The following is a 26,236-nucleotide window of genomic DNA, read 5'->3' on the forward strand; positions in this document are numbered from 1 at the left end:
TTTAGGATCTGCCGTTCTAGGTATAATGTGACTAGTAACTGGAAACCCAGTAGGGACAGTTCACACGGAAAAACGGAAGGAAGGACTGGCTAAGATAAAACTATTGACTTAAAAGTACAGAATTACTTCATTTTATAAAAAATACCCCAGGGTGATATACTAGGGAACAGACAATGGGAAAATCTCAATCTAACATAAAACAATTGTTTAAAAAACACCCTAAGATCAAAATTGCTGGTCATTAAAGTCTCAAGAATAATGGCTTGGGTTGGTCCCTTCCCCCTCTCCTATCTCTAGGGACAGCTAAAAGCACAGCTACTCATAATCTGAAGCCAAATCAAAAAAGTGGGTAGCAGGAAGGGAGACAACAACATACAGTAACCATGACTTGAAGCAACAGATGTCAGCCATCTGCATTAACTGGAGCGGGTGTGTGATAAGCATCTCTAATGCTTTATAAGAGCCTCACAGCCCTCCAAACGCAGGATGGGGGCAGGGATTTCTTAAGAGTCTACCAGGCCAGAGCTTTGATTTGAAAAGTTAAAAAAACAAAATCAAACCAAACTCTGATTTTGACATTGACTATATAATATACGCCTATCTGAAACAACAATATTTCTTCTAACAGCTTTCAAATATTCCTTTTAATAGCTTCAGCTGTGATACCAACTACATTACAGTTCAGTGTCAAACACAACAGTATTTAAGGTCTCTTCCTGACTTAAGGATGCAAGAACAGTCCAGACAGAAGAAAAACAATTCATTGAGCTTGATGAGAAGCAGACCTTGCACCAAGTTTCAGTACTAATGGGACAAGGGGGGCACAATTTCTCTTTTCTGCCTTTAAATTATCCTATTAAGAATATCAAACCTCTCCCAGAAAGGAATCACTACCCATCTGCTACATATGATACTGGCTAGTCCAGGAAGTGCTTCACAATGAAGTAATGATATCTCTTTTCTGGGGCAGGAATGAAGAATTGAGGAGCCTGACTATCCCATGTAGTGAAAACAAAAGCATCCAACAAAACAGGGGAAAACATCTTTACAAAGCTCCATTCTGACATCAAGAGAAGTCAATATAGGCAATGCTTGACTATCTAAGCCAAGCCAATTAGAGAGAAGTCACGCTAAGGATATTAAAGTCACTGATACTTGGTTCTAAAACACACCATACTGGCATCTTTATTAATGAAGAGAATTCCAATGGCACGTTTAATTTCCAAACTTTTTTAACACCGGAAGAAATACTACAGGAAGCAGAAGAATTCATTCCAGTACGTAGATTTCCTTTCTCTCTCACACTCTGTGTAGTGCCTTTAACTCAAATACGGCACAGGTACTCTCTCCATGGTTTCCTACAAGGAAAGATGGACTACAGCTCCCCAAGGAGCCCACTTAGCTAACAAGGAGAATTCTTTCTTTTAAGAATGCAGATAATAGCAGCACTTATTTCACAGTGTTGTTGTGATGATCAAATAAGGTTACACACATAAAGTGCTTTGTAAACCTTAAAACACTGTATCAATGCTAGCTATTATGTTCTGTTTGATGGTACACAGCATAGGTCAGTGACGCCTTCTCTGTCTCAGTTCTCAGTTCACTGTCTCAGTCTCTCTGTTCTCAGTTCACTGGTTTGGTTAAGCCCTGGGAGTTTAGCTCTTTCTTCAATGGACCCAGGATCCTGGCCACCCTTGGGAGACCCAAACCTGGTACAGCACTAAGACCTCTTCCTCTAATGTCCCCAATGAATCCATTTTTGTTCAACTAAATTAAATGGTCCCAGCACTGAAGAGAATCCAACTTTTTCCACCTCTTTGCTTCTATTATCAACTTGATAAAAAGGAACTTCTTTCTTAGATTTGTTAATTTGTTAAAAATAATTTGTTAATTTGTTAATTAATATACACTGGGAATTTTTTCATTGGGGGTGGGGATGGAGATGAGGCTATTAGGTGGTTTGGGGAGGAGTTGGACTTGTGACTTCCTGGGTGAAGAGAACTCCTTGTAAAGGGAATAAATGCGAATTTGCTTATGTTAACAACATTTATTTTATTCCTTGCATTCACACAAGACAACATTATAATTAGTTATGGTCCCCAGCTATACACACGGTGAAAAACAGGAGTCAACAAGGCCTGGGGTTGAAAAGTACTGTGGTTAATTCATATCTCCAAGAACAATAAGGGATCATTTGACTTATTATTTCTAATGATCATTTATTAAAAATCAAATCCTGCCAGAAAGAAAATAACCAATGAAAAACATTTTCTGTGAAATGTCAAAACTGTTAGTTTATTTTTAAGAGGCTCATATGGTCCTCTGCAGAGGGTATCAAATGGGGAGCCAGATCCTAGCTGGGTGAAGCAGCTGGTGACTACTCCTCTTTAAGAATCAGCCTTCCATTGTAATGTTGCCAGAAAAACAGCCTCATAGGAGTCTAGGGATCCTGAATGACTCATGTACACTCCACTCCAAGCCCAGTTATAACCAAAGACTGTCCCAGGAGGTGACAATTTTTATGAAATTGCATGCAGTGAGATACAGAGCAAGTTCATACAAGGAAGAAAAGAAGTCATGAAAGAGGTTTTGGCATGTTGAGAGACCCCTCGCTTCTCCAATTTATGCAAATTTAACGAAAAGAGTAATTGCTTTCAGCAAAAGCAGTTGTAACCATATGGCAAACTGCGAAGGGGAAGCCCCCCTGCTAAACTAGCATTGTTTTTAAACTTTTAAATAAAATTCACAGACTCATTGATCTAGAGAGGGTAGGAACTTCAGAAGTCATGAAACCTTTGTGTAAAAGATGAAGGAGCTAAGGTTCTGGGAGATTCAATGACCAGCCCACAGTCACACAGTAGGGGAAGACTTGGAATTCGAGGACAGCAATTTGGGTTCCAGAAACAGTGCTCTTTCCACTAGGTTCCACTATGTTGTTCTCTTTCCCAGGTACATCCCATCTTTTCAGTGCCAAAATAGAAGCACAGAAAGAAAAGCAATTAATAAAGGAACTATTGCGTAATGGAAAGAATACTGGACCAACAGTCCAGAATCTGACCAGAATTCTAGTACCTGATCTGCACTTCCCCCTCCCCCCCACCACCGTGAACCTCACTTAGGCAGCTAGGAGGTGCTGTGTACTGAGTGCAGGACTTGAGGACTTGGGATTCGAGAACATCTGAGTTCGAATCCTGCCTACATCCCTTACTTCCCGCGTGCCCTGGGCAATCACTTCATCTTAGCCTCCATTTCCTCATTTGTAAAATGGGGATAATAAAAAGCGCATAATTCCTCTAAGGTTGTTGTTAGGATCAAATGAGATAACATTGAAAGAGCTTTGCAAAACTTAAAGGTGCTGCTATGTATTATCATGATCACTTTCATGATATGAAGAAAAGGTTATTAGATTAAATTGTCTCTAAGGACATAGTAATCTATTAAATTTCATGATTTTACAAGCAAATGAGTAATATCATACCTAACAGCACCTTCGGAGGCTACACACTGATTTTAATGATGTATTATCATTGCTCAAAACAGAATCTTACATACAGAGAGCACTTAGTAAATGCTTGTTAAATGGAACTGAGGAAGAAAGCCTGAAACATTTTTTTGGAGTCAGACCTTGTATGCTTTTGAACCAACTCGATCTGCAGCCATGATGATTCTCCCCTTCCTCAATCATTGGTCAGTGGGCTCTAAAGAGTGATTAAACTTCCAAAGAGACCAATCCTGTTAACCATTCCATAAGATCACTCCAGATGTATGCATACAGGTTCAATGCCATGATCACTCTGGAGATGCCCTTCCCATCCTGCTTTCTTTTTTCTGAAAGTTTTAAACCCAGAAAATCATAGGAATTGATGAAGCACGCACTCCTAAGGAAATGTTCTGACTTGAAGCAAGACACCATTATCACTAAATAATTACCATTACAAGCATCCCTTGTTGACAGCACTCTGCTAAATACTGAAGACTGTAATATGAATTCTTTTTTTATATAAGCACTCAGACAACTTTGGGACTTAGCTCTTGGAATACAGACAAAGTGTTTATATATCTCTGAATAAAAAGAGGCTAAGAAGGAAAACAAGCACTGTTTTAGAAGGACAGAGAAACAAAGGATGGGGGAAAAAGACATTTCTGTGGGGGAATCTGGCAGGGAAGCTTTGTTTTGTTTTAAACTCCAACTTCCATGAAGAGAGTTTTAATGATGCCGGATAAAGAGCCAAACATTTTGGACCGATTCATACCACAGGAATGGAAATATTGAAACAGAAGTACTGCTCTTTTTTATCCTTAATTCCAGATTTAAAAAAAGTAGTATATTTCATGCACTCTCAAATGCTTCCCAACTTATTTCTCTTGATGATGTTACTTTCCCTTCTGCTCAGTAACAGGAAGATTTAGAGGTGGCTGTGGTGCAGGGGATAAGTTTTGGATCTACCTTCTTAAGGGCCCTAGGCTCGAATAGGTACCGATGACCTGTGTGACACTGGACAAGTCCCTCAGCCTCTCTGAACCTCAGTGTCCTCAAATGAGTAGGATGGCTCTATGGGTCCCTTCCAGGTCTGAATCTATAATCCCAAACACCACACCTTTACTGGGGCTACTTAGGTTTCGCAGACAGTTTTAAGATGCACTCTACTTTTCTGACTTCTGACTACATCAAAATGTCTCAGCACCTCTACAAATGTTAAGATCTCTGAACTGGCTACTTAATTGTTAATGCTATATGCAGGGTTTAAAGGTCCTCAGGAAAGTCACTGAATCTACTAGCCACATGGCTCCCCAGGGGATATTTATTCAATAGATGTGGATTCTTGGAAGCGCCATATTTGAAAGAACTATGAGAAAGTTGGCTCCTTCCACCAACTCACTTTATAAATCTCATAAATTCTATCACATGTTGTTTTACCTTCCACTTATTTATGTACACGTACGACAGTAAGTTACTTGAGTGAAGGGAACTGTATCTTAACAAATATTTTTATCCCTTCCTATTTTCCTCTTATTCCCCACATCCATATGAAAAGTACATACTAGGGGGCAGAGCCAAGATGGTGGCTGGAAAACAGGGACTCAGGTAAGCTCTCCCCCAAATCCCTCCAAACACCTGTACAAAATGGCTCTGAACAAATTCTAGAGCAATGGAACCCATGAAATAACAGAGGGAAGCAGGTCTCGAACTCAGGACTGCCTGGATGGTCACTGGGAAGGGTCTATCGCACGGTGCTGAGAGAAGAGGGCAGTCCAGTGTGGACTGCACCAGGAATAAATAGGCCAGGAATAGACCAGGGGGAGCAGGCCTTAGGACCATAAATCACTGAGCTGCAGCAGTTACCAGACTTCTCAACACACGAACACCAAAGACAATTTAGCAAGTCAGTGGGAAAACTGCTGGATGTCGGTGAGAGAAATGAGGAGTCCAGCCGCAGCCAGGGGGGTGAAAAGTGGTGCGGAAGCAGCAATAGGAAGCTCCTGTGGCTGCTTCCAGAGCTTCAGGGGAAGCTGCTTCTGGCCTTAGGCCCACACGCTGGGAGGAATCAAGCGGTGTATGAGAGTGGGAGTGCAGGGAGTGCTTTGCTGGTGCAGAGGCAGGGTTCTCTTGCTTTGCCCTGCTTGGATCTGGGTCGTGGATCTGGCTGGCAGCTCTTGGGGGAAGAGGAGCATGGGTGTTGTTGTGTAGAAGCAGCTCTGAAAACAGCACCACAAGACCCCTAAAGCTTAGGACAAAGCACTCTTCACTCTGAAGGCCCTCATACCCTGACAAAAAACTTAAGGTTCAAGTAGTTGGCTGTGAACACGAAGAAGGAGCATAAAAGGACTCAGACTATGGAATCTTTTTTTGGTGACAAAGAAGATCAAGACATACAACCAGAAGTCAGCAAAGTCAAAAAGCCTACATCAAAAGCCTCCACGAAAAATATGAATTGGTCTCAGGCCAGGGAAGAGCTCAAAAAGGATTGGGAAAAGCAAGTTAGAGAAGTAGAGGAAAAACTGGGGAGAGAAATGAGAATGATGCAAGAAAATCATGAAAAACAAGTCAATGACTTGCTAAAGGAGAACAAAAAAAAATACTGAAGAAAATAACACCTTAAAAAATGGACTAACTCACATGGCAAAGGGGCTCCAAAAAGCCAATGAGGAGAAGAATGCCTTGAAAGGCAGAATTAGCCAAATGGAAAAGGAGGTCCAAAAGACCACTGAAGAAAATACTACCTTAAAAATCAGAATGGAGCAAGTGGAAGCTAGTGACTTTATGAGAAATCAAGAAATTATAAAACAGAACCAAATGAATGAAAAAATGGAAGACAATGTGAAATATCTCATTGGAAAAACCACTGACCTGGAGAAGAGATCCAGGAGAGATAATTTAAAAATTACTGGACTACCTGAAAGCCATGATCAAAAAAAGAGCCTAGATATCATCTTTCAAGAAATTATCAAGGAGGACTGCCCTGATATTCTAGAACCAGAGGGTAAAATAGAAATTGAAGGAATCCACTGATCGCCTCCTGAAAAAGATCCCAAAAAGAAAACTCCTGGGAATGTTGCAGCCAAATTCCAGAGTTTCCAAGTCCAGGAGATACTATTGCAAGCAGCCAGAAACAAACAATTTGAGTATTGTGGAAACACAAGATCTAGTAGCTTCTACATTAAGGGATCGAAGGGCTTGGAATATGATATTCCAGAGGTCAAAGAAGCTGGGATTAAAACCAAGAATCACCTACCCAGCAAAACTGAGTGTAATACTCCAGAGCAAAATATAAACTTTAGAGGACTTTCAAGCTTTCTCAGTGAAAAGATCAAAGCCGAAGAGAAAATGTGACTTTCCAATACAAGAATCAAAAGAAGCATAAAAAGGTAAACAGGAAAGAGAAATCATAAGGGACTTAATAAAGCTGAACTGTTTTGTTTACATTCCTACATGGAAAGATGATATCTGTAACTCATGAAACCTTTCTCACTATTACGGTAGTTGAAGAGAATATACCCATATATAGAAAAAGGGCACAGGGCGAGTTGAATATGAAGGGATGATATTCAAAAATAAACAAAAAAACAAACAAATAAATACAATTAAGGGGTGAGAAAGGACGCTATTGGGAGGAGAAAGGGAGAGACTGAATGGGGTAAATTATCTCATGTAAAAGTGGTGGGAAAAAGCAGTTCTTTTGGAAGGGAAGAGGGAGCAGGTAAAAGGGAATGAGTGAATCTTGCTCTCATCAGATTTGACTTAAGGAGGGAATAACATACACACTCAATTGGGTATCTTACCCTATAGGAAAGTAGGGGAGAAGGGGATAAGAGAAGAGGGATGACAGAATGGAGGGCAGATCAGGGAGGAGGTAATCAAAAGCAAACACTTTTGAAAAGGGACAGGGCCAAGGGAGAAAACTGAATAAAGGGGGACAGTATAGGTTGGAGGAAAATAGTTTTTTACAACATAACTGCTATGAAACTGCTTTGCATAATGATACATGTGTGGCCTATGTTGAATTGCTTGCCTTCTCAAGGAGGGTGGGTCAGGAAGGAAGGGAAAGAACTGGGAACTCAAAGGTCTAAAATCAAATGCTCCAAAAAGAGTTATTTTTACATGAAACTGGGAAATAAGATATACAAGCAATGGGGTATAGAAATCTATCTTGCCCTACAAGAAAGTAAGGGAAAAGGAGGTAAGGGAGTTGGGTGACAGAAAGGAGGGGAGACTGGAGAAAGGGACAATCAGATTATATGCCATCTTGGGGTAGGGGGGAGGGTGGAAATGGGGAGAAAATTTGTAACTCAAAATCTTGTGGAAATCAATGTTGAAAACGAAAAATATTAAATAATAAAAAATGTGAAAAAACAAAAAGAAAATTGCAACTGGACAATCCCATTCACTGGATGCTTTGAGAACATTCACTGTAACACTTCACTTATTTACGACAAAAAGAATGCCCAGGTATTAGGGGCAGTAAAGTTCTCTACCATGAAAAATATATTCACTTACACAAATAAATATTTAAAATGTCCCTTAAAAATTAAATTAAATTAAAAAATTAAAAAAGAAAAGTACATACTAAATTATTCAAGAACATTTATTAAACAACAATTATGTGTTTAGGGGTGAGGAAAATGTAAAGTTTAGATAAGATATGGTCTCTCTACTTGGCAAAGTAGGATCTGGCAGGTGATGAATCACCAACAAATTACTAAGCATGATACATAATACTGTATTGCAATGGAGAGTTGTAAAACTATACAGTATATGAGGTTCTGGGGGAAGATTACGTTTAGGGGTCATATAACTAAAATTCAATAATACCTGCTGAATAGTAAATAAATAGGCCATACATGACATTTCATCTCTTTGCCTCATGCCTGAAATGTTCTCTCTCTCACCTTTAGCTAGGTACCATGAAACAAGAGTTTGGGACTTAGAGTTAGGAATATCTGAGTTCAAGTCCAGCCTCAGACATTTACAAACTGTGTGACCCTGGGAGACTCATAACATTTGTCTGCCTCAATTTCCTTAACAATAGGACCTACATCACAGAATTGTTGCATGTATTGATGAAATGATATTTGTAAAGCACTTAGCACAGTGCCTGGGCTATTGTAGGTGCTTAATAAATGCTTGTTCCCTTCTCTCTTCGCATAATCCCCCTTTTCTCTTGGAACCATTATCTCCTTTTTTAAGGATTATCTCCAGTGCAACCTCTTTCAAGAGTCCTTCTATGATAGTTTAGTTTTTAATGCCCTCCACAATCACTGCGGAATTATTTCAGATAGATCTGGTATGTGCTTGATGCTGATGCCTCTATGAGAATGATAAACCTATCAGTAACATGCTATATTAACTTATTAGAAGGTAAGCAGAGAGGGCAGGAGCGATCTCATTTCTGTTTTTCTATTCGCAGTATCTAGCAAAGTACTGGAGACACAGTAGACGCTTAATAAATGTTGGATAAGTGAATGAACCAATAAATTCATGAATGGTGAAACGAAAATTACCAGTTATGGGAGGGGGCGGAGCCAAGATGGCAGCAGGAAAGCAGGGACTTGCTTAAGCTCCCCCTCCAAATCCCTCCAAACACCTGTAAAAAATGGCTCTGAACAAAAGAGCTGCAGAATCCACGAAATAGCAGAGGGAAACAGATCTCCAGCCCAGGAGAGCCTGGATGGTCACTGGGAAGGGTCTATCACATGGTGCTGAGAGCAGAGGGCAGGCCAGCATGGGCCACACTGGGACAGACCAGACCTGGGATCAGCCAGCTGGAACAGGCTTTGGGGCCATGAAACAGTGAGCTGTGGCAGTTACCAGACTTCTCAACCCACAAACACCAAAGAGCATGTTAGGGGGAAACTGTGGGATAGAGTTCAGAGCACTCCAGCTGCCAGCTCTGGGGGTGGAGAAGGTCATGCAGCGGTGGCAGTAGCAGCAGGAAGCTCCTGAGGCTGCCTCCAGAGTGCCACCATCAGTGGCTTCCAGAGTCCCTGGATCACATGGTGGGATGAATCTAGCAGCAGATCAAAGAGGGAATGCAAGGAGTGCTTTGTGGGCACAAAGGCAGATTCTCTTGTGCCCTGCTTGGATCTGTATTGCGGTCCTGGTTGGTGGTTCTTGGGGGAGGAGGAGCGCTGCTGTGACAGAGCCTGGGGTGATGGTGGAGTAGAAGTAGTTCTGAAGCTTGGGACAATGTACTCTCTACTCTACAAGCAGTCATATCCTGACAAAAACTCAAGGGTCAAGTAGTTGGCTGGGAACATGAACAGAGTGAAAAACGAACTCAGACTCAAACTCAGATTCAAACTCGAACTCTAGATTCCTTTTTTGGTGACAAAGAAGATCAAGACATACAGCCAGAACAAATCAACAAAGTCAAAGACTCTACATCAAAAGCCTCCAGGAAAGATGAACTGGGCTCAGGCCATGGGAGAGCTCAAAAAGGATTGGGAAAAGCAAGTAAGAGAAGTAGAGGGAAAATTGGGAAGAGAAACGAGAAGGATGCAAGAAAACAATGAAAAACAAGTCAATGACTTGATTAAGGAGACCCAAAAAAATACTGAAGAAAGTAACACCTTAAAGAATAGACTAACCCAAATGGCAAAAGAGCTCCAAAAAGCTAATGAGGAGAAGAACACCTTGAAAGGCAGAACTAGCCAAATGGAAAAGGAGGTCCAAAAGACCACTGAAGAAAATACTACCTTAAAAATTAGATTGGAGCAAGTGGAAGCTAGTGACTTTATGAGAAATCAAGATATTATAAAACAGAACCAAAGGAATGAAAAAATGGAAGATAATGTGAAATATCTCACTGGAAAAACTACTGATCTGGAGAAGAGATCCAGGAGAGATAATTTAAAAATTATTGGACTACATGAAAGCCATGATAAAAAAAAAGAGCCTAGATATAATCTTTCAAGAAATTATCAAGGAGAACTGCCCTAATATTCTAGAACCAGAGGGTAAAACAGAAATTGAAAGAATCTACCGATCGCCTCCTGAAAAAAATCCCAGAAAAATAACTCCTAGGAATATTGTCGCCAAATTCCAGAGTTTCCAGATCAAGGAGAAAATGCTGCAAGCAGCCAGAAACAAACAACTTGAGTATTGTGGAAACACAAGATCTAGTAGCTTCTACATTAAGGGATCGAAGGGCTTGGAATATGATATTCCAGAGGTCAAAGGAGCTGGGATTAAAACCAAGAATCACCTACCCAGCAAAACTGAGTATAATGCTCCAAGGCAAAATATGGATTTTCAATAAAATAGAGGACTTTCAAGCTTTCTCAGTGAAAAGACCAGAGCTGAATAAAAAATTTGACTTTAAGATACAAGAATCAAGAGAAGCATGAAAAGGTAAACAAGAAAGAGAATTCATAAAGGACTTACTAAAGTTGAACTGTTATGTTCACATTCCTACATGGAAAGATGATGTGTGTAATTCAGGAGACCTTTCTCAGTGTTAGGGGAGTTGAAGGGAATATAGACAGAGGGCACAGGATGAGTTGAATATGAAGGGATGATATCTTTAAAAAATGAAATAAATTTAAGAGGTGAGAGAGGAATATATTGAGAGAGGGAAAAAGGGAGAGACAGAATGGGGTAAATTATTTCACATAAAAGTGGCAAGAAAAAGCAGTTCTGTTGGAAGGAAAGAAGGGGCAGGTGAGGGGGAATGAGTGAATCTTACTCTTGTCGGATTCAACTTGAGGAGTGAATAACATACACACTGAATTGGGTATCTTACTCCACAGGAAAGTAAGAGGAAGGGGATAAAAAAGGGGGTATGATAGAAAGGAGGGAAGATCAGGAGAAGAAGTAATCAAAAGCAAACACATTTGAAAAGGGACAGGGTCAAGGGAGAAAACTGAATAAAGGGTGACAGGATAGGATGGAAGGAAATAGAGTTAGCCTTTCACAACATGAGCACTGTGGAAGTGTTTTGTATAATGATACATGTGTGATCTATGTTGAATTGCTTGTCTTCCTAGGGAGGGTGGGTGGGGAAGAGAAGAGAATTTGGAACTCCAAGTTTTAAAAGCAGATGCTTAAAAAAATATATATATATTTTTTTGCTTGCAGGTGGGAAAGAAGATATATAGGGAATGGGGCATAGAAATCTATCCTGCCCTACAAGAAAGTAAGGGGAAATGGGATGGGGGGGAATGGGGTGAAAGAGGGGAGGGCTGACTGGGAAATGAGGCAACCAGAATATATGTCATTTTGGAATGGGGGGGAGGGTAGAAACGGGGAGAATATTTGTTAACTCAAAATCTTGTGGTAATCAATGTTGAAAACTAAAACATTAAATAAAATATATACAGGAAAAAAAGAAAATTACCAGTTATGGAAAAGATGAGCAGACAGACGTAGTAAGGAACATCTAGACAAAATGGATAAAGTACCATACTTAGAGAAAGGAAAACCTAGCTTCAAATGCTTACAAGCCAGGTGATCTTGGTCAAGATACGTAACTTCTGTGTCTCAGTTTTGTTTTGCTTTTATTTTCCCCATCAATAAAATGAGGGATTGGATTTGATGGCTTCTGAGATGACTTCTAGTCCTCAATTTATTATCCTAGGAACACATGTTTTCTACCTACTTCCTTTTCCTTCTCTGCTTCCTGAAATCTGCTCACCCCTTTTGATTTGGTCAGTTGTAACAATATAAGAAAAATGGACAAAACTGTGCATAGGTCTCCAAATAAAGTGTGGCCCACAGTCTCGCATTCTCCGACATGGCAGTCTACCAGGAAGACATCAAGGAGGATCTCTGAGGGAGACTTATCAAAAGGCCTTGCAAGGAATGAGTCATTGAGAATCAAAGACCTATCACACCCCTTAGGACCTAAAGATCTTTCTTGGAAATGGAATGAGTATTTTTCTTTAGCTTCTCTTCCATGAAGGAGCTTCCTCTTTCCAAAAGCAAAAAACAATAGTCATGCATGCATTAGAGAAGCATGTGGGTAGGCTACATAGTAAGACTAACTACAATGTTTCTGAACAACTTAATACATATTGGCATTTATTCTTCTGGAGTACTATCTGGTACTGGCATCTCAGGAGCAATGGAATTCTAGACTATGGAGTATACATTTGTTTTGGAATGTAGCTATTTCCATACACAACAAAAATGCAACATTTACCTTTAAGTATGGGAAACCACTTGAAGAAAACACTGAACAAATCTTAACTGGTTTGCTTTCTTCTCTTTCCAGGGGTAGGGGTAGAAAGGAGTTCATAGAAAAGAACGGATAAGGGGGACCAGTTTTCTCAGCATCAATATGCCCAACAGCAGATCGTTTTTTAAAAAGTAAACAATCCAAATGTCTTAATATCCACTTAATACATCTCATTTCAGTACGTTACATAGCAGTAGTGAGCAAGAGCAAGAAAAGGGGCGGGGGGGGAGAGCAATAGATAACGGGGTGGGGGTGTTTGGGAAAGAAATCTGGCTCAGGATATTGGTTTATCAGTTTCTTTCAAATTTTAACCATGAACCATCTATAGAAAGCCACTGGCTAATCTACAGTATTAAATGTTGATCTTTTCTAGTTTAAAATTTCACTAGCAAGAATATTATTATGTATACTGAGATAATAATGAAAAAAAGAGGAAAAGAATGGGAAAAATGTACAAAAAGATGGTTATAACACAAATATGAAAATTTGGTTCTTAGCCCCAGGAAAAATAAACTTTGGATGGATATGCATCCAAACGTTTATGATTCTAAGTATATTTCTGTAGTCCTATAAAAGAAAAAAGAAAGTATTTGTAGAAAAATGAAAAATATGTGTAAACATCAAGAACATATAGCATAATAATTTGTTCAAATTTTTCAAGAAAAAATTAAAGTTATCATCCTTTAAAAGAATGTGTAATTCTTAACAATTTTTCTAACTTTTCTAGCTGGTGTTAAACATGCTAACACCCCTCAATTTCTTTCCATCACACTTAGAAATATAGGCTTCAAATAATAAAAACTAAAAATATGTATGGACATATTCTGTAATCTGATTTCCTCATACTGGTGTTGCGGTTTTACAAATGGTGGTTCTATTTATCTGGTGTTCTTGGAGAAACTTCTTTCCTGGATTCTTATATTCTAGGAATTTAAGAACAGGAGCAGTGTGGTATAGTGAGAAAGCTCTGGATTTCGAATCAGGAAGACATAAGTTAAGCCCTATATCTGGTATAAACTGGATGTGTCAGTTCTCCAAAAGGCTCTCTCTGGCTTTAAGTGAAGACCAAGTGCCAATCTGCACTGGTAGGAAGAGTTTCCTTTATCAGTGAAATTCTAGGTAGGGTCCAAAAGAAATTGACAACAACAAAAATAACAGCAGAAGCCATTATGTAATTCCCTGGGAGCTCTCCTACTTCTTGGAGGACTTGAGATACAGGAAAGCACACATTAATTAAAAACAAACAAACAAAAAATAAGTTTCTTCGTGATTGTCCCTAGTACAAAGTTTGAGACCTAAACACTGGGTGGGTTAGAGGCCCCCTTCTCTTGAGAGCCAAATGAATGTTGGGAGGGACATATTGAAAATACAATGAAAACCCAACAGTTCCCTTTTCTAGGGAGATATCTGTGACACAAAATCTTTCAGGGGGTCAGGAGTAGACATGCAATAAATTTCACTACCCATTTCACATATTCTCACCCTCATAAAAAGAACATAAAAAAGTACTTGGAAATCATTTTAAGTTACAAGCCCAAAGAAAAAACTTATGGATGAGGATATTAATAAGAAATATTCCAAGGCCTACATTACACTTGCCACAGCCCTTAAAAACCACTTATTAATCAAGTTATAAAGTGAATTAAGGTAACCCAGCCATTTTGCTGTTTGGCTGTGAAATTTCAACATCAGGCATGTTATCTGATTAAAGATGATTTGCTAATGGGCTTTTGAAAAATAAAGATTTTCCCAGTAACCTAATATTCAACATGTAGATTTTTATAGTTTAGCTTTAATATATTTGTTCCTTTTTGATTGGTTGCTAGTGCTGTGGTTAATGTGACAAGTTTCACCCAAGTATGTTCCATGCAGCTAATAAGCTTAGTCACAGAGCATGTGCAAAATGCATTAGCGATGCCTCAAGCTAATGAAAATTATGAGAATGAAACTCTATTAACTTGACTTAAAAATTTTAAAAATCTATTTAAAAAAACTTGAATCTCCATAAATCAAGTATAGCAATGTTGGCTTGCATTATTAGATAATTCTAGAGCCTTATCTTTAATAAAGTGTATAGCAAGAGGGCTCCTTGCTATTTCAACAAGTAAAACAGATCAAAGTAAGAATAGATTCCAAAAGATTTTATTTTCTGGTTTCATACTTTCAATGGCATCTTCTGATTCTAAACCCAACATCTATCTTCTAATTGCTCCCTATTATCACTCCTTAGGAAACAAAGGGCAGCTTTAAAAAACCAGGTCCTATAAAAAGACAGCAACTTAGCAAAACATACTAGAAAGAGCAGTGGCCTGTAAATCTTGAAACTTAGATTTTTATCTCAGGTATCATTTAATCAGCTGTGTGACCTTGTGCAAATCACTGCCTTTCTGTATTTAAGTTTCCACATTTATAAAACCAAAGGGTAAGGTAATCTCAAAGGTCTCTCCCAGCTCTAAATACTATGATTCTAATAATACTGAAGCACTATTTAAATAAAACAACCTATATTTGTCTCCAAAAGGACCACGTGTGGTTGGTTATATGTCTTTGTTTTCTTAGAACACTAGCTTTAAAGAGCAGCAACTGTGTCATTGTTATATTTTAGGCACATATATAATACACACAGTAGATCCAACAATAATATGCAACAAGAACAAAAAATGATGAGGGCGGCATCTTAACTAAAGTGACAGAACTAGGTGTACATAATTGGTTGAAGAAAATACAGAGCAAGCAGCAAGAAAAACAAATAACCCCCCAAATTGAAACTTGACTTAGGTAAGAGGAAAAAGTGATGATTTAAGTATGTTTACTACCAACATTATCAATCACTGAATAACAGCAAATAACAGCAACATCATGGTAAAACTAACCAGTTTCAACAATAATATGGTGGTTTATTTATTTGTTATATTTTAATGTATATTTTTCTCTCAAAATTTGTAAAGTTTACCTCAAGCAAAGAAATTTAGCTCAAGATCCTCTAGTTAGAAACCCAGAGGATTTAACATTTACACATGTTCTCCTTAAGTGCATATGCAAACATTAACTTTGGCATTACCTTTGTAATTTTTTCATGAACCTTAATTCATAGTATTAATGACCTTAAAAAGGGCTAACTTCCAGTTTTACACACTAAACACTTTAAGAAAACAAATAAAAATAACTTCCAATACCTACTATAAATTTAGCTCATTTTAAATTCTAGAGAGTGCATTTCAACAATAAACAAGTAGATCTCTTTGAAACCTATGTTTGTCTCCCCAAGAACATACAACAAGGAGACCACCCTGAAGAAACCAAATGAAGTAAGAAGCCCTTCCTGTTCATTCCTCAGCTAGTTGGTGTAAATTAGCCACCATCATGGCTTCTCAAGCCAGTTGGAAAGTCCAAGAATTTCAGCTTCTTTCTGTGCATCACATTTGGACAGGGTGATTCTATGAAGTAATAAGTGGCCTCTTATTCCTAAGGCCAACACATGGAGAGAGCATGTGCCAGAAAGAGTGGATTATATTATATTAAACCAATGCCACTCCACCCACAAGTTCAGCTGACTCTCCTCACACTGTAAGGGCAGAAGAATTCCTAAAAGCGGAAGTGATCTTTTCGTTATTCTAATCAGTTCCTTCATTTTATGGATAAAGAACCTGACTCTAGATAAGTAAACTAGAACAAGGTCCCATAGCTAGCAAATAACATAACTATTACTTTTTTCTTCAAAACTTCTCTCCACATACACATCTATGACCACTCCCCACTCACATGCAGTTTCATTCCTCTAATGCCTGCATCCAAAATAGACATCCATATATTCCATTCTGCTAATTTTCTGAAAATATGGCAATATGAAGAGTTTAAAAAAAATCTGCTTTGAGGGAAAAAATATGTTAAGGTTGCATGCACATAAACAGCACAGTATCCTTTCAATGCACAGCAACCAGGATAAGCTGGTTGTGGTTTGGCAGAGCAACAGGGAAGAAAAGACTGTCAGATATTATCTTACTGCAGCAGGGTGGTGAATGCAGAAAGCCTCAACTATTCAGAATCTTCCTTCTTCGAGTCTCACTAACATTTGCTGTCTCAATCAACACAATATGCAGACAGACACAAAACAGATGCCAGGGGTATATCCTAATGCATGGTACAGAACTTAGCATGTAGACAACAGCCTTAGGGGCCTGGATGAAAATTCAAGGAAAGTGATCAGTGGGCAACCAGTCAACATCCCAAGTTCCCCTCTCATCTGTGCTCAACCCTGAGAGAGTCATGTGACTTCCCTTGTCCCATTCTTTCTTCTGTAAAAATGAGACATAATATTCCACCACAGACAGCAAGTTGCCTTTTACCAACACCAAAAATTCGAAGCAAAAATCTGGGGTGTTCTTTTCCTTTGTTTTTCCTTTCTGTTTCTTTAAAGTGAGCCAGAAAACAATTAAGATGACTGTCTTTGTCAGAAAGCAAGCATACCAGGGCAAAATGTCAGTCTGAATTTAGCCACCTTTGCTCACCATCTAAAGAGTTTAGGTGGGATGTATAAGAGAGGCACAGAATTCAAGAATGTTAGGGTCCTCCCCCAACCCCTACACTGAGATGCTTCTGAAAACACACACACACACACTTATGTATGCACACATAAACATAGGCTCAGGGTGTATCCTTTCTTTTCTAGGGCAAAAGCCACTTTTGTCCGGAATAATTCCCTCTGTAAAAGCAGACACCCATGGATTAGTCATGAGTATTATTTATAATGAGGGGTAGGTCAGAAGAGTCAGCACCTTTACACCACAATACTATAATGAAGTAAAGCTTGTCTACCAGGGCATATATACCTGAGATAGTCTAGGAAAGTATAGTTCCCCTATTAGCTTATTGTGGTAACTTGAGGAGTAAAATTCACTCAAACACCTACAGGTGAAATCGAGAATCAAGTGGCATCTCTAGCTCAAGATGATGATGCTTTTAGGGGAGCACTGTTTAGCTTAGTTTCAAGATTTCAATCTTCCCTGAACAGAAGGGCCTCAGCCTTGAAGAACACAACAAATGCTCCTACCTCAAAATTTCCTTAGCTTTACAAAAGTTTTTTCCCAAATCCCAGGGCTTCAGAGTAAGAAAAGCATCAATGATTTGAAAAGCAAACAAATCACCACGACCACCATCTACAAAGCCTTTCAATTTGCCGTTACTAAAAATGGTCCCTTCTTTATTTCAGAGTTAACATTATTTTTTGAATCTTAAATATCATTTTGGCTGTTATCAAAGGTTTCTACATAGGCACAGGGGAGTTAGAAGTTAAACTAAGTTAATCCAATAAGATTATGTGCCTTCCAGGCCAGACTAGTTTCTAACACCTCTCATTTCATCAAACTTAGAACTATGACATATTTGAAGAAACAAAAATAGCACAGGGAAAAAGTGCTTTCCTACAAAATCTCTGAAGAATTCTTGTTGTGAAGGATATGGGTCATAAAAGCTTAACTCTACACTGTGTCTACACTAACAATGGAATAAAAGAATGCAGATAATACAGATCAATCCATTACTGCTGTCTATTTACATATACAAAATATACGACATGTCTCAGCAAGTGACAATTCACGTCCTAACTTCACAAAGCCAAAAGACTGTACAAAACGGACACAATTATAATTTCACTGCTTAGTAAAGTAAGTTTGAGAGGCACATATAGCATGCTTTCTTCTTAAGATATACCCAAAAAAGAAAACACTGTCCATAGGAAAAATAGATCTAATGAAGATACGAATCAGAATCAGCAGACCAGGCTAATAATTAGCCAAACTAATATTCTGTTCCTATAGAGCCTTGTCAATGCCACTTACCATCTGTGTATTTATCCTGTGCTTTGTCTTGTGCTTAGCTACATCCATTTCTTCAGAAATTGAGTCCTCCCTGGAATTATCCAGAAAATCCACTTCATCTTCTGCTTTCAAGTCTGGCATTTCTGAAGAGACACAAGGGGTTTGTAAAGTGCATTTGAAAATCTGATTCCTTTGCCTTTCTGTTTACACAACAGGCTGTTGCTTTCATTTGATTTGTTTTTACTTTTGTTTTAAACAGAAAAGTATTCTTTCAGCAACTGGTTTTGTTTCTGAAGCTACTAGGTCACTCCTTTTCCACACAGTTGTGGAGCTGTTCCTGACCAAAACAAACCATGGGAATGAAACCTGCTCATGGAGAAAAGTTAATAAGGGTATGGAAACAGTACTAGCTAAAGGTATAGACACATGAACAGTGTCCAATGAAGGGCTGGGCATATAGTAGGCACTTAAACATTGGCTAAGTAATTGTCAAACTTCCGTTTTTACTGCTGACTTGTCATGAAAAATAAGGCCCTTCTCATTTGGTTCGAGAAAAGGGATGGATCAATCAATCAACCAACGCGTATTTACTAAGCCCCATGCTATCTGCTAAGTACTGTGCTAGATGCTAGGGATACAAACAGATACATTCCTTAAGTGAGGTAACCATGCCGACCACCACTTGGAAAGGCAACGGACATTCACACGATAGTGAGCAAAGGCTCACCATAGTGCTGATGAACTATCTGGGGTGGGTTGAGCCTCTTCTACTCCATGATGGCTCTGTAACTTACTATAAAACAGATCAATCCGTTACTGCCGTCTATTTACATATAGGAAATATATAAGACATGCCTTAGCAAATGACTATTCACGCCCTAACTCTGCAAAGCCAAAAGGCTACAAAATGAACACAATTATAATTTCACTGCTTAATAAGGTAAGTTTGAGAGGCACAGAAAGCATGCTTTCTTCTTAAGATATACCCATTTACCTATTTTTTCTTTACCACTGAAGAATTGCTTAGTTGCCTTCAAGTTAACAGTCAAAGTTACAGGAATACTGTATTTACTGAAGGAAAAAAAAAGCAGTATCATTTGAAACAAGAGACCATGTTCAACAGGGCATACTGTTGTAGTTCACAAACAGTGGTGGTTACTATTACCATTTATCACTATTTGGGTCAGACAAATACAGGAAGGAAGTGATCAAATGATACCCTAGAAAAATTTAGGATTCTGACACTTTGTTACAGGGGACTGTAAACGGACAGAACTGAACTTGATATTCCGAACATGAACAAATGACTATTAGAAGAGACAGCACGCTAGAGGCCTATAATTTTATGTGGAAAACTCTTGTTTGTTAATTCAGCATAAAAACCTTACTGAAGTCACTATGGTAGAGGGAGATAGGATTCTTTATACAAAGGACATGGAGATTGTTTTTAGCTGAAAATTTTCAAGATTTCATTTTGTCAATTTACTGTAGCAATTTATAAAAGTGCTACACTGAAATGAAGGCAAACAACATTAGTGTATGTACAAATAAGCATCTAATATATACATTATACACTCATAAAGACACATGTGCATGAGAAAATTTCATACAGCTTACTAAGTATTAGATAATGAAACATACATTGCATCTTTCATCTAGGGAAGCAAAGTCTCTTGGAGTTTAAATGTCATAGATCAAATAAAATGAAAACATATACAGTCCTATTGCTGTCTCGACCAGCAATAACCTTTCAAAAATGTTCAACCCTGACACTGCTTTACAAAATCATGGGTGGTTGGTTGTATGCAGGGTTTTGTGTGTGTTTTTTTAGGGGGGACGGGCTTTTTTGGTTTAATTAAGTACAACTTTACTTGGCTACACCCATCAACTAAAAACATGTATCTTGGCAAGTAGCCACCAGTCATGACTATGAACAGATAGTGAGTATATACCAAGACCTAAACTGTAAGACAGATCTAGGTCAGCAATAAACCACTCAATTTCCCAAAGCACAACCTAGGCGAATGTTAATACCTCTTTTCTAAAGCTGGAAATTTTGTGGGCTTTTCCTTCTTGTTTTTCCTCATTTGAGTAAGTTTCTATTTGGTCTCCTAAAGAACAGCATGACAACACAAACAATACATACAGCAGTTAAAGAGAACATGAACCTTTTAACTTTGCCATACTTTAATCTGCCCAGGATAACTAACTATGACCTTTTAATAAATGTCTAACAATCCCCTTCCCTGTTAGGTCACATTTAGCTGCCTGACTTCAGAAATAACATGTGATTGGTTAACAGTTCCCTATTCCAAGAAGGAAGTGGCAATTCCCTCATTACTGAATATTTCTTTCTACAGTTAAGGCTGGAACAGAACTAAGGATATACCTTCCCTACCGGCAGAGCAAGACTCTACCCTTACATATTCATACATCTACTTTTGCTACTTAAAGCTTTCTCTTAAGATAGCTGCTTGGGCTCTTCCCTCTATTTCTGAGTGGTTAACAACATAACTTTGAATGTTCTGTTAGTCCTTAATTATTGCCTAAACCTCCCAGATTTTCTCTCTCTAATTTCTACATACAATGCAACATGTGAAAAACCAATGTAGCTCGCCCACTCTTCCTTTTAAATCTCAGCCACTGAGCTGGAAAAAGCAGTAATTCCATCCCATGTGTCCCAAGAAGCAGCATTCGAAAGAAATGAACACTCAGGCATCAGCTTACAGCCCCTCCTGTTCTAGTGAAATGTCAACTGGCCAAAGCCCCCAAAATAGACTCCTCTTATTTTTTTTTTTAAAGACAGCTTCTGATTCATATTAGAAGTCCTGAAATAACAGCCAACAACTTTCCATCTCTAAATATCTGAAACCCTCCCCAAAACTTTCAAAACCTGAAACCTCTAAAATGTCTGGAACATACATATTCAGTTACAAAACTGAAAACCAGAAAGGAGAAAACCTTCCCTTGAGGGAAAGCAGCTGTAAAGTATTACTACAGTAATGAACACAGCTAATGCCTGACATGACATTGGCTCTTTCTTCTACCGTTCTACCTCTACCCACCCCATTTTTGTGTGTGCCATTTTCAACATCCCAGGGGGGAAACATAGCAAAACACTTCTTACCTAATCCTTAAGAGCAAAAATAAATAACGTCTAGCCAGCACAAAGGTAGCTCTTCCCTTCTGTGCCCCAGCAACAGGCGATCAGGCAAAGTCCAGACCAAACTGGCCTTATGATCTCAAGAGGTAAAACTGTCCTCTGCTTCCACTTTCGTCCCAACTCACAAAAAACATGAGGTTATGCTGGAATGGCCCCTTTCCACTGAACGGTGGTTTCTATTTACTGTTTCTGGACATGGTTACCCATCGATTGAAGAGGTAGTCGTATGAGCAATCTCCTCCTCACTGCAGCTGCTTCACTGAGATAAGTGGATACAAGGTTTGTTCTCTGACAGCACACTGAAAGGACGGGGCTTAGCGGAAATCCTGTGCAGGGAACCCCCTCCGCCCAACCCCCGTCCCCACATGCTGTATAAGGCTCTGAATTCCAGGACTGTTGTATTAAGTCAATAGACAATGTGACTGGAGGCTTTCTTCACAGGCAGGAAGAGGAGGCTGTTTTTCACTCTCTGCTCTCCTACAATGACCTAATGCTACCATTTAGGAAGCTGGACTGCTAGTTTGGAAGGACACTTAACAGCTGTGGCTTACTATTATAAAGAAAGCTTCTCCATGACCCTGGCTATTTTCTCTGAATCTACACTGACAATGAATGAGGGAAACGAACAAATCAGCTTCAGATACATGAGGACGCTGTTCCCAACACTCTCCTTGCAGTCTCACACGAAACACTCCAAACACAAGTCCAACCTAATATTTGCTTTGGCAAGAGTGGTTAAATCATGTGAATAAAACTTCTGTAGAAGCCCCAATTTGGGCTCATTTCTTTTGGCATCCAAACATTTTTTTCCAGGTTTAGAAAATTTCAGAGCTTATGTGTATACCAGGCATAAGAACTGACAGGTGATGGGAGGCAAACCATTCAAAGTTTAAAGCAATTCAGCTAAAACAAAATCTCTTATATAACAAATACGACTGCATGGGTGTTGATTATTAAATCCTAAAGAAGTAATTTTACATAATAGCAAAAAAAAATTCATGACACTTGACTGACACATTTGGAAAAAACTGCTCCTCATTTCAGTTTGCTTACCTGCCACAGGTTCAGGCTCTTGGGAGTGTCCAGGTACCTTTCCCTGCTCTTCTCCTTTGGTTGTCCATGCTTCTGAGCTTACAACTGATTCTCCTTTAGTAGGTCCACCTCCTGGAGTCATCCATGGCCCTTCCTCAGCAGCACCTTTCTGTAGCTCCTCAGTAACAGGGTTTGGCTCAGGAGCATCGCACTGTGGAGGGCTACTGCTCTCTCCCATGGTGACCACCCCACCTGCAGCTCTCACTTTTTCAAGAATAGTATCCACCAAATGGTTGGCAGCCTTCTCTATCAGGTTTTCTCTCTCCAGTGAATCTGTGGCATTGGCCTGAGTAGGCAGACTCTGAAATGGAACATCTTGGGAGCCTGTCTTTTGTTCAGCCCCATCCCCATCAAGCAAGGCTTCCTTGGTTTTGTCCACACAAGATGTGGTGTCACCCTCACCTGCCAAGGGCACCGTGTCCCCAGTGACATCGTTCTCACAGGGCAGCAGCTCTTCGGCAATAGGCTGCAGTAACACCCTTGGCACCATGCTGTCTACCTCTGCTTCCTTCAGATGCCTTACTATGGAGACGGTTTCATCTGCCTCCCCTTGCTCCTTACTAGCAGGCAGCATTTCTGTGATTACAGTTTCCTTCTCCAGGATCTCCCCTTCTGGTGGAGCTCCTGGTAGGCCCAAGATTATATCATTCTCTTGGTCTGCCATGTTTTTCTGTACCAGAACATCCTTGTGGTCATTAGATATCTCCTTTGTCCCCAACACAGAAGGATCCTGGGCAGCCTCCTCTCTGGAACCCACAGTTACATTTCCACTCTCTTCACAAGAGGAGGAGTCCCTTTTAGACTGAATCTCCTTTACTTCAGGTTTTGCAGCCACTGTCTGTTCCCTGTCACAAGCCCCAGGTCCATCTTGTTCTGGGTCAGCTTCAGTTTTGTTTGTCCCTGCCGGCAATGGCAAGCTGCACTCTCCAGAGCCAAATGTCTTCTGCCTGTCTGCAGACAAACCAGCTTCTAATGGCACCTGGCCCTGTACAGCTGTGCTTTGCTCAGCTCGCAGTGAAACTTTTGCAGCCACTTCCTTGTTTTGTTCAGGTTCTGTATTGAGAATGGCAGAGGGTGTGCCCACTGAATTATTATTGTGTATAAGTATTTTGCCCTCAGCGCATGAGACTAAGACAGGTTGATCACCAAGCTCTGATGTCTCTTCTCCAGGAGGTGGCGTCTCCTCTTTAGGCAAGGAAATTGAACAAAGCAGATCGTCTTTAGTTATACAACAAGTGGCTGCTTCATTTTCTTTATCTTGTTCCTGAGCTACAGTACTTTCTAGCCCCACTGGTTCCTTGTCTGCCCTGGACAAAACAGAATCAGCAGGCAAAGCAGTCATCCTTTCACTGGGTGTAGAAGAGTCTGATTCTAACACATCCACTGTCTTGTCATTAAGACCTTCACCCCCACTGTCCCCTTCTACAGAACTGGAATTTCCCATACTTAGCTGAGGATCAGGAGTGGGGAAAAAAGATGGCAGGCTCACCGAGCTGTCTTCTGTCGGCAGTTTGTTGGGCACACAGAGCTCCAGTGCTGGGCCACAGCAATATTCTTCTGCCTTTTTTTCAGGAGTTGCTGTTCCCTTTTCTTGCTGGGGGGGAACAAAAGAAATCACATCATCTTCAGTTGCTGACTTAACCAAGGGCCTGTCTGGCTGAGTAAAATTATCTTCAGATGTCATTGCCTGATCCAGTGTAAAACTTTCTTTTGCTTCGACCAAGTCTGGATGAGGAGGTGAAACTGATTTATGTTTGGATGGTGAAGGAGTGTCCAGTTTTAAATCTTGGGCTAGGTTATCTTTATTTAAAATTGCTGTAGAACAGGGGACTTCATGTCCCTGGTTATCTCCTTCAGGATCAGAGACTCCCTCACTCAAACATGATTCCTTCATCTGAACCTCAACAGGTGCATTTGGTGAATTCCTCTTAGTGTCCTTGGAATGAACGGGTTTACCATCCTTGCTCTCTGCTTCCATGTCTCCACAAGGAGTCACTGAATTCTGTTGACGTACAGAATCAAAACTAAATTTGTCCTCTTCCGTCGTACAGCAGATGGTTGATTCAATTTCCTGATCTTGGTCTTGAGCTAAGCTGCCTTTTGATGTTTCGTTCAAAATTGGCTCATTTTCTGGGCTAGTAAAAGTTGAATCAGAAGGTGAACGTGTCTCACACATGCTTGTTAAAGAAGAATCCATTTCCAACTCTTCCAACACCTCCTCTTGATTAGTGGCCTCTTTTACTAAAGATGAAATGGTCAGGGAGTGTTGATCCCCAACCGCCTGGTTCTCTGCTACAGGATCTGAGTTCTCTTTGCTACTTCTGCTTGAAGTTTCAGTTCCTGGCACAGTTTCTTTTGTAATGATTTCTTCTTTACCAATTGTAGATGAAGGCTGAAGATGTTCATTGCTGTCTAAGGAACTTGGAGAGCCAATGCCATTTAAAACACCGGGCTCCTCCACAGGGTCACTGTATCTTTCTATATCCGGGGTTCCAGGTTTGCTGTCACTGGAGCTCTTATTAAGTCTATTGGTTTTACTTTCCTGCATTTCAGACACACTCTGGAGAGTGGCCTTGGGGCTTGTGAGATCACATTTCACCTTTTCTGTTGCTTCTGGAATTGCACACTCTGCTTCTGAATTGGTGACCCCTTCAGGCTCAGGGACATTTTGGTCTTGGCTCTGCTCACTGATATGTACTTCCCCTGTGGCACCATCTCCACTGTTCATATGTTCATGGTCCAAAACAGTTCCAGGAGATGTCATTCCAGTTTCCTCTTTTATATTTCCACAGGATGGAAGGTCTTCTGTGTTATTCGCGCTAGCAGGTGTACTCTGTAGGTATCTGTCTTTCTCTGATACAATCTCAGAGACTACAAATAGTCCTGGCTCCAACTCTCCCCCTTTCCTCTCCAGGCCTTTATCTTTTCTCCTACAGGAACAATCTGTGTTCCCTTTGCTCATCAGGCTTGATAGATCATCTGACTTTTCATCCAACCTAACTGGGTCCCCTTTGTGGTCAGGGTTGTCCATGCCTCCAAGTCCAAGTGAAGAAGATTGCTGCTGGTCTCCTAAGGGAGCCTCAATGCAGGAAAGATGCTGGCCATCAACATTCAGGATACTGTGGGCAGGTGGAGGGTCCTGTGATGTTATCATTAAGGGGATACGGTCCTCTGTCTGTCTGAGGTTTGTTTTCTGCAAAGGCAAAAGAAAATGTCAGTAATATAAACTTCAACATATTACATATGTTATAAGAGAATGCAAGCAACAATCACATCTGAGAGAACCCACTACTTTGTAAAGTGACTGAAGTCTATCTAAAACTCAGTCTTAATTTATACTTACTCTTACTTTTCTCTCCCACACCTGCAGAGTCACCAGGATTTTGAAAGTTACTCATGATACTCAAGACTACTGTTTCCAGGAATTAAATATGAACTTATTTTAAAGAGTAGGATTAAATTTTAACCCCAAAGTCTTGGACAAATGTATA

At 39.8% G+C, this 26,236-nt stretch overlaps 1 protein-coding gene across 1 annotated transcript in view; it reads right to left on the minus strand.

Moving 5' to 3' along the window:
- The window catches only part of AKAP13 (A-kinase anchoring protein 13), a 204,811-nt gene that overhangs the window by 138,699 nt on the left and 39,876 nt on the right, over positions 1 to 26,236 (minus strand). The window contains exons 4-5 of the mRNA XM_036735444.1: positions 22,707 to 25,938; positions 18,512 to 18,633 (exon numbers count right to left, since the gene is read on the minus strand). Coding sequence (XP_036591339.1) covers positions 18,512 to 18,633; positions 22,707 to 25,938 — 3,354 coding nt within the window. The remainder of the gene's footprint in view (positions 1 to 18,511; positions 18,634 to 22,706; positions 25,939 to 26,236) is intronic.

Source organism: Trichosurus vulpecula, chromosome 8, assembly GCF_011100635.1.
Source record: "Trichosurus vulpecula isolate mTriVul1 chromosome 8, mTriVul1.pri, whole genome shotgun sequence".
Taxonomy (NCBI): domain Eukaryota; kingdom Metazoa; phylum Chordata; class Mammalia; order Diprotodontia; family Phalangeridae; genus Trichosurus; species Trichosurus vulpecula.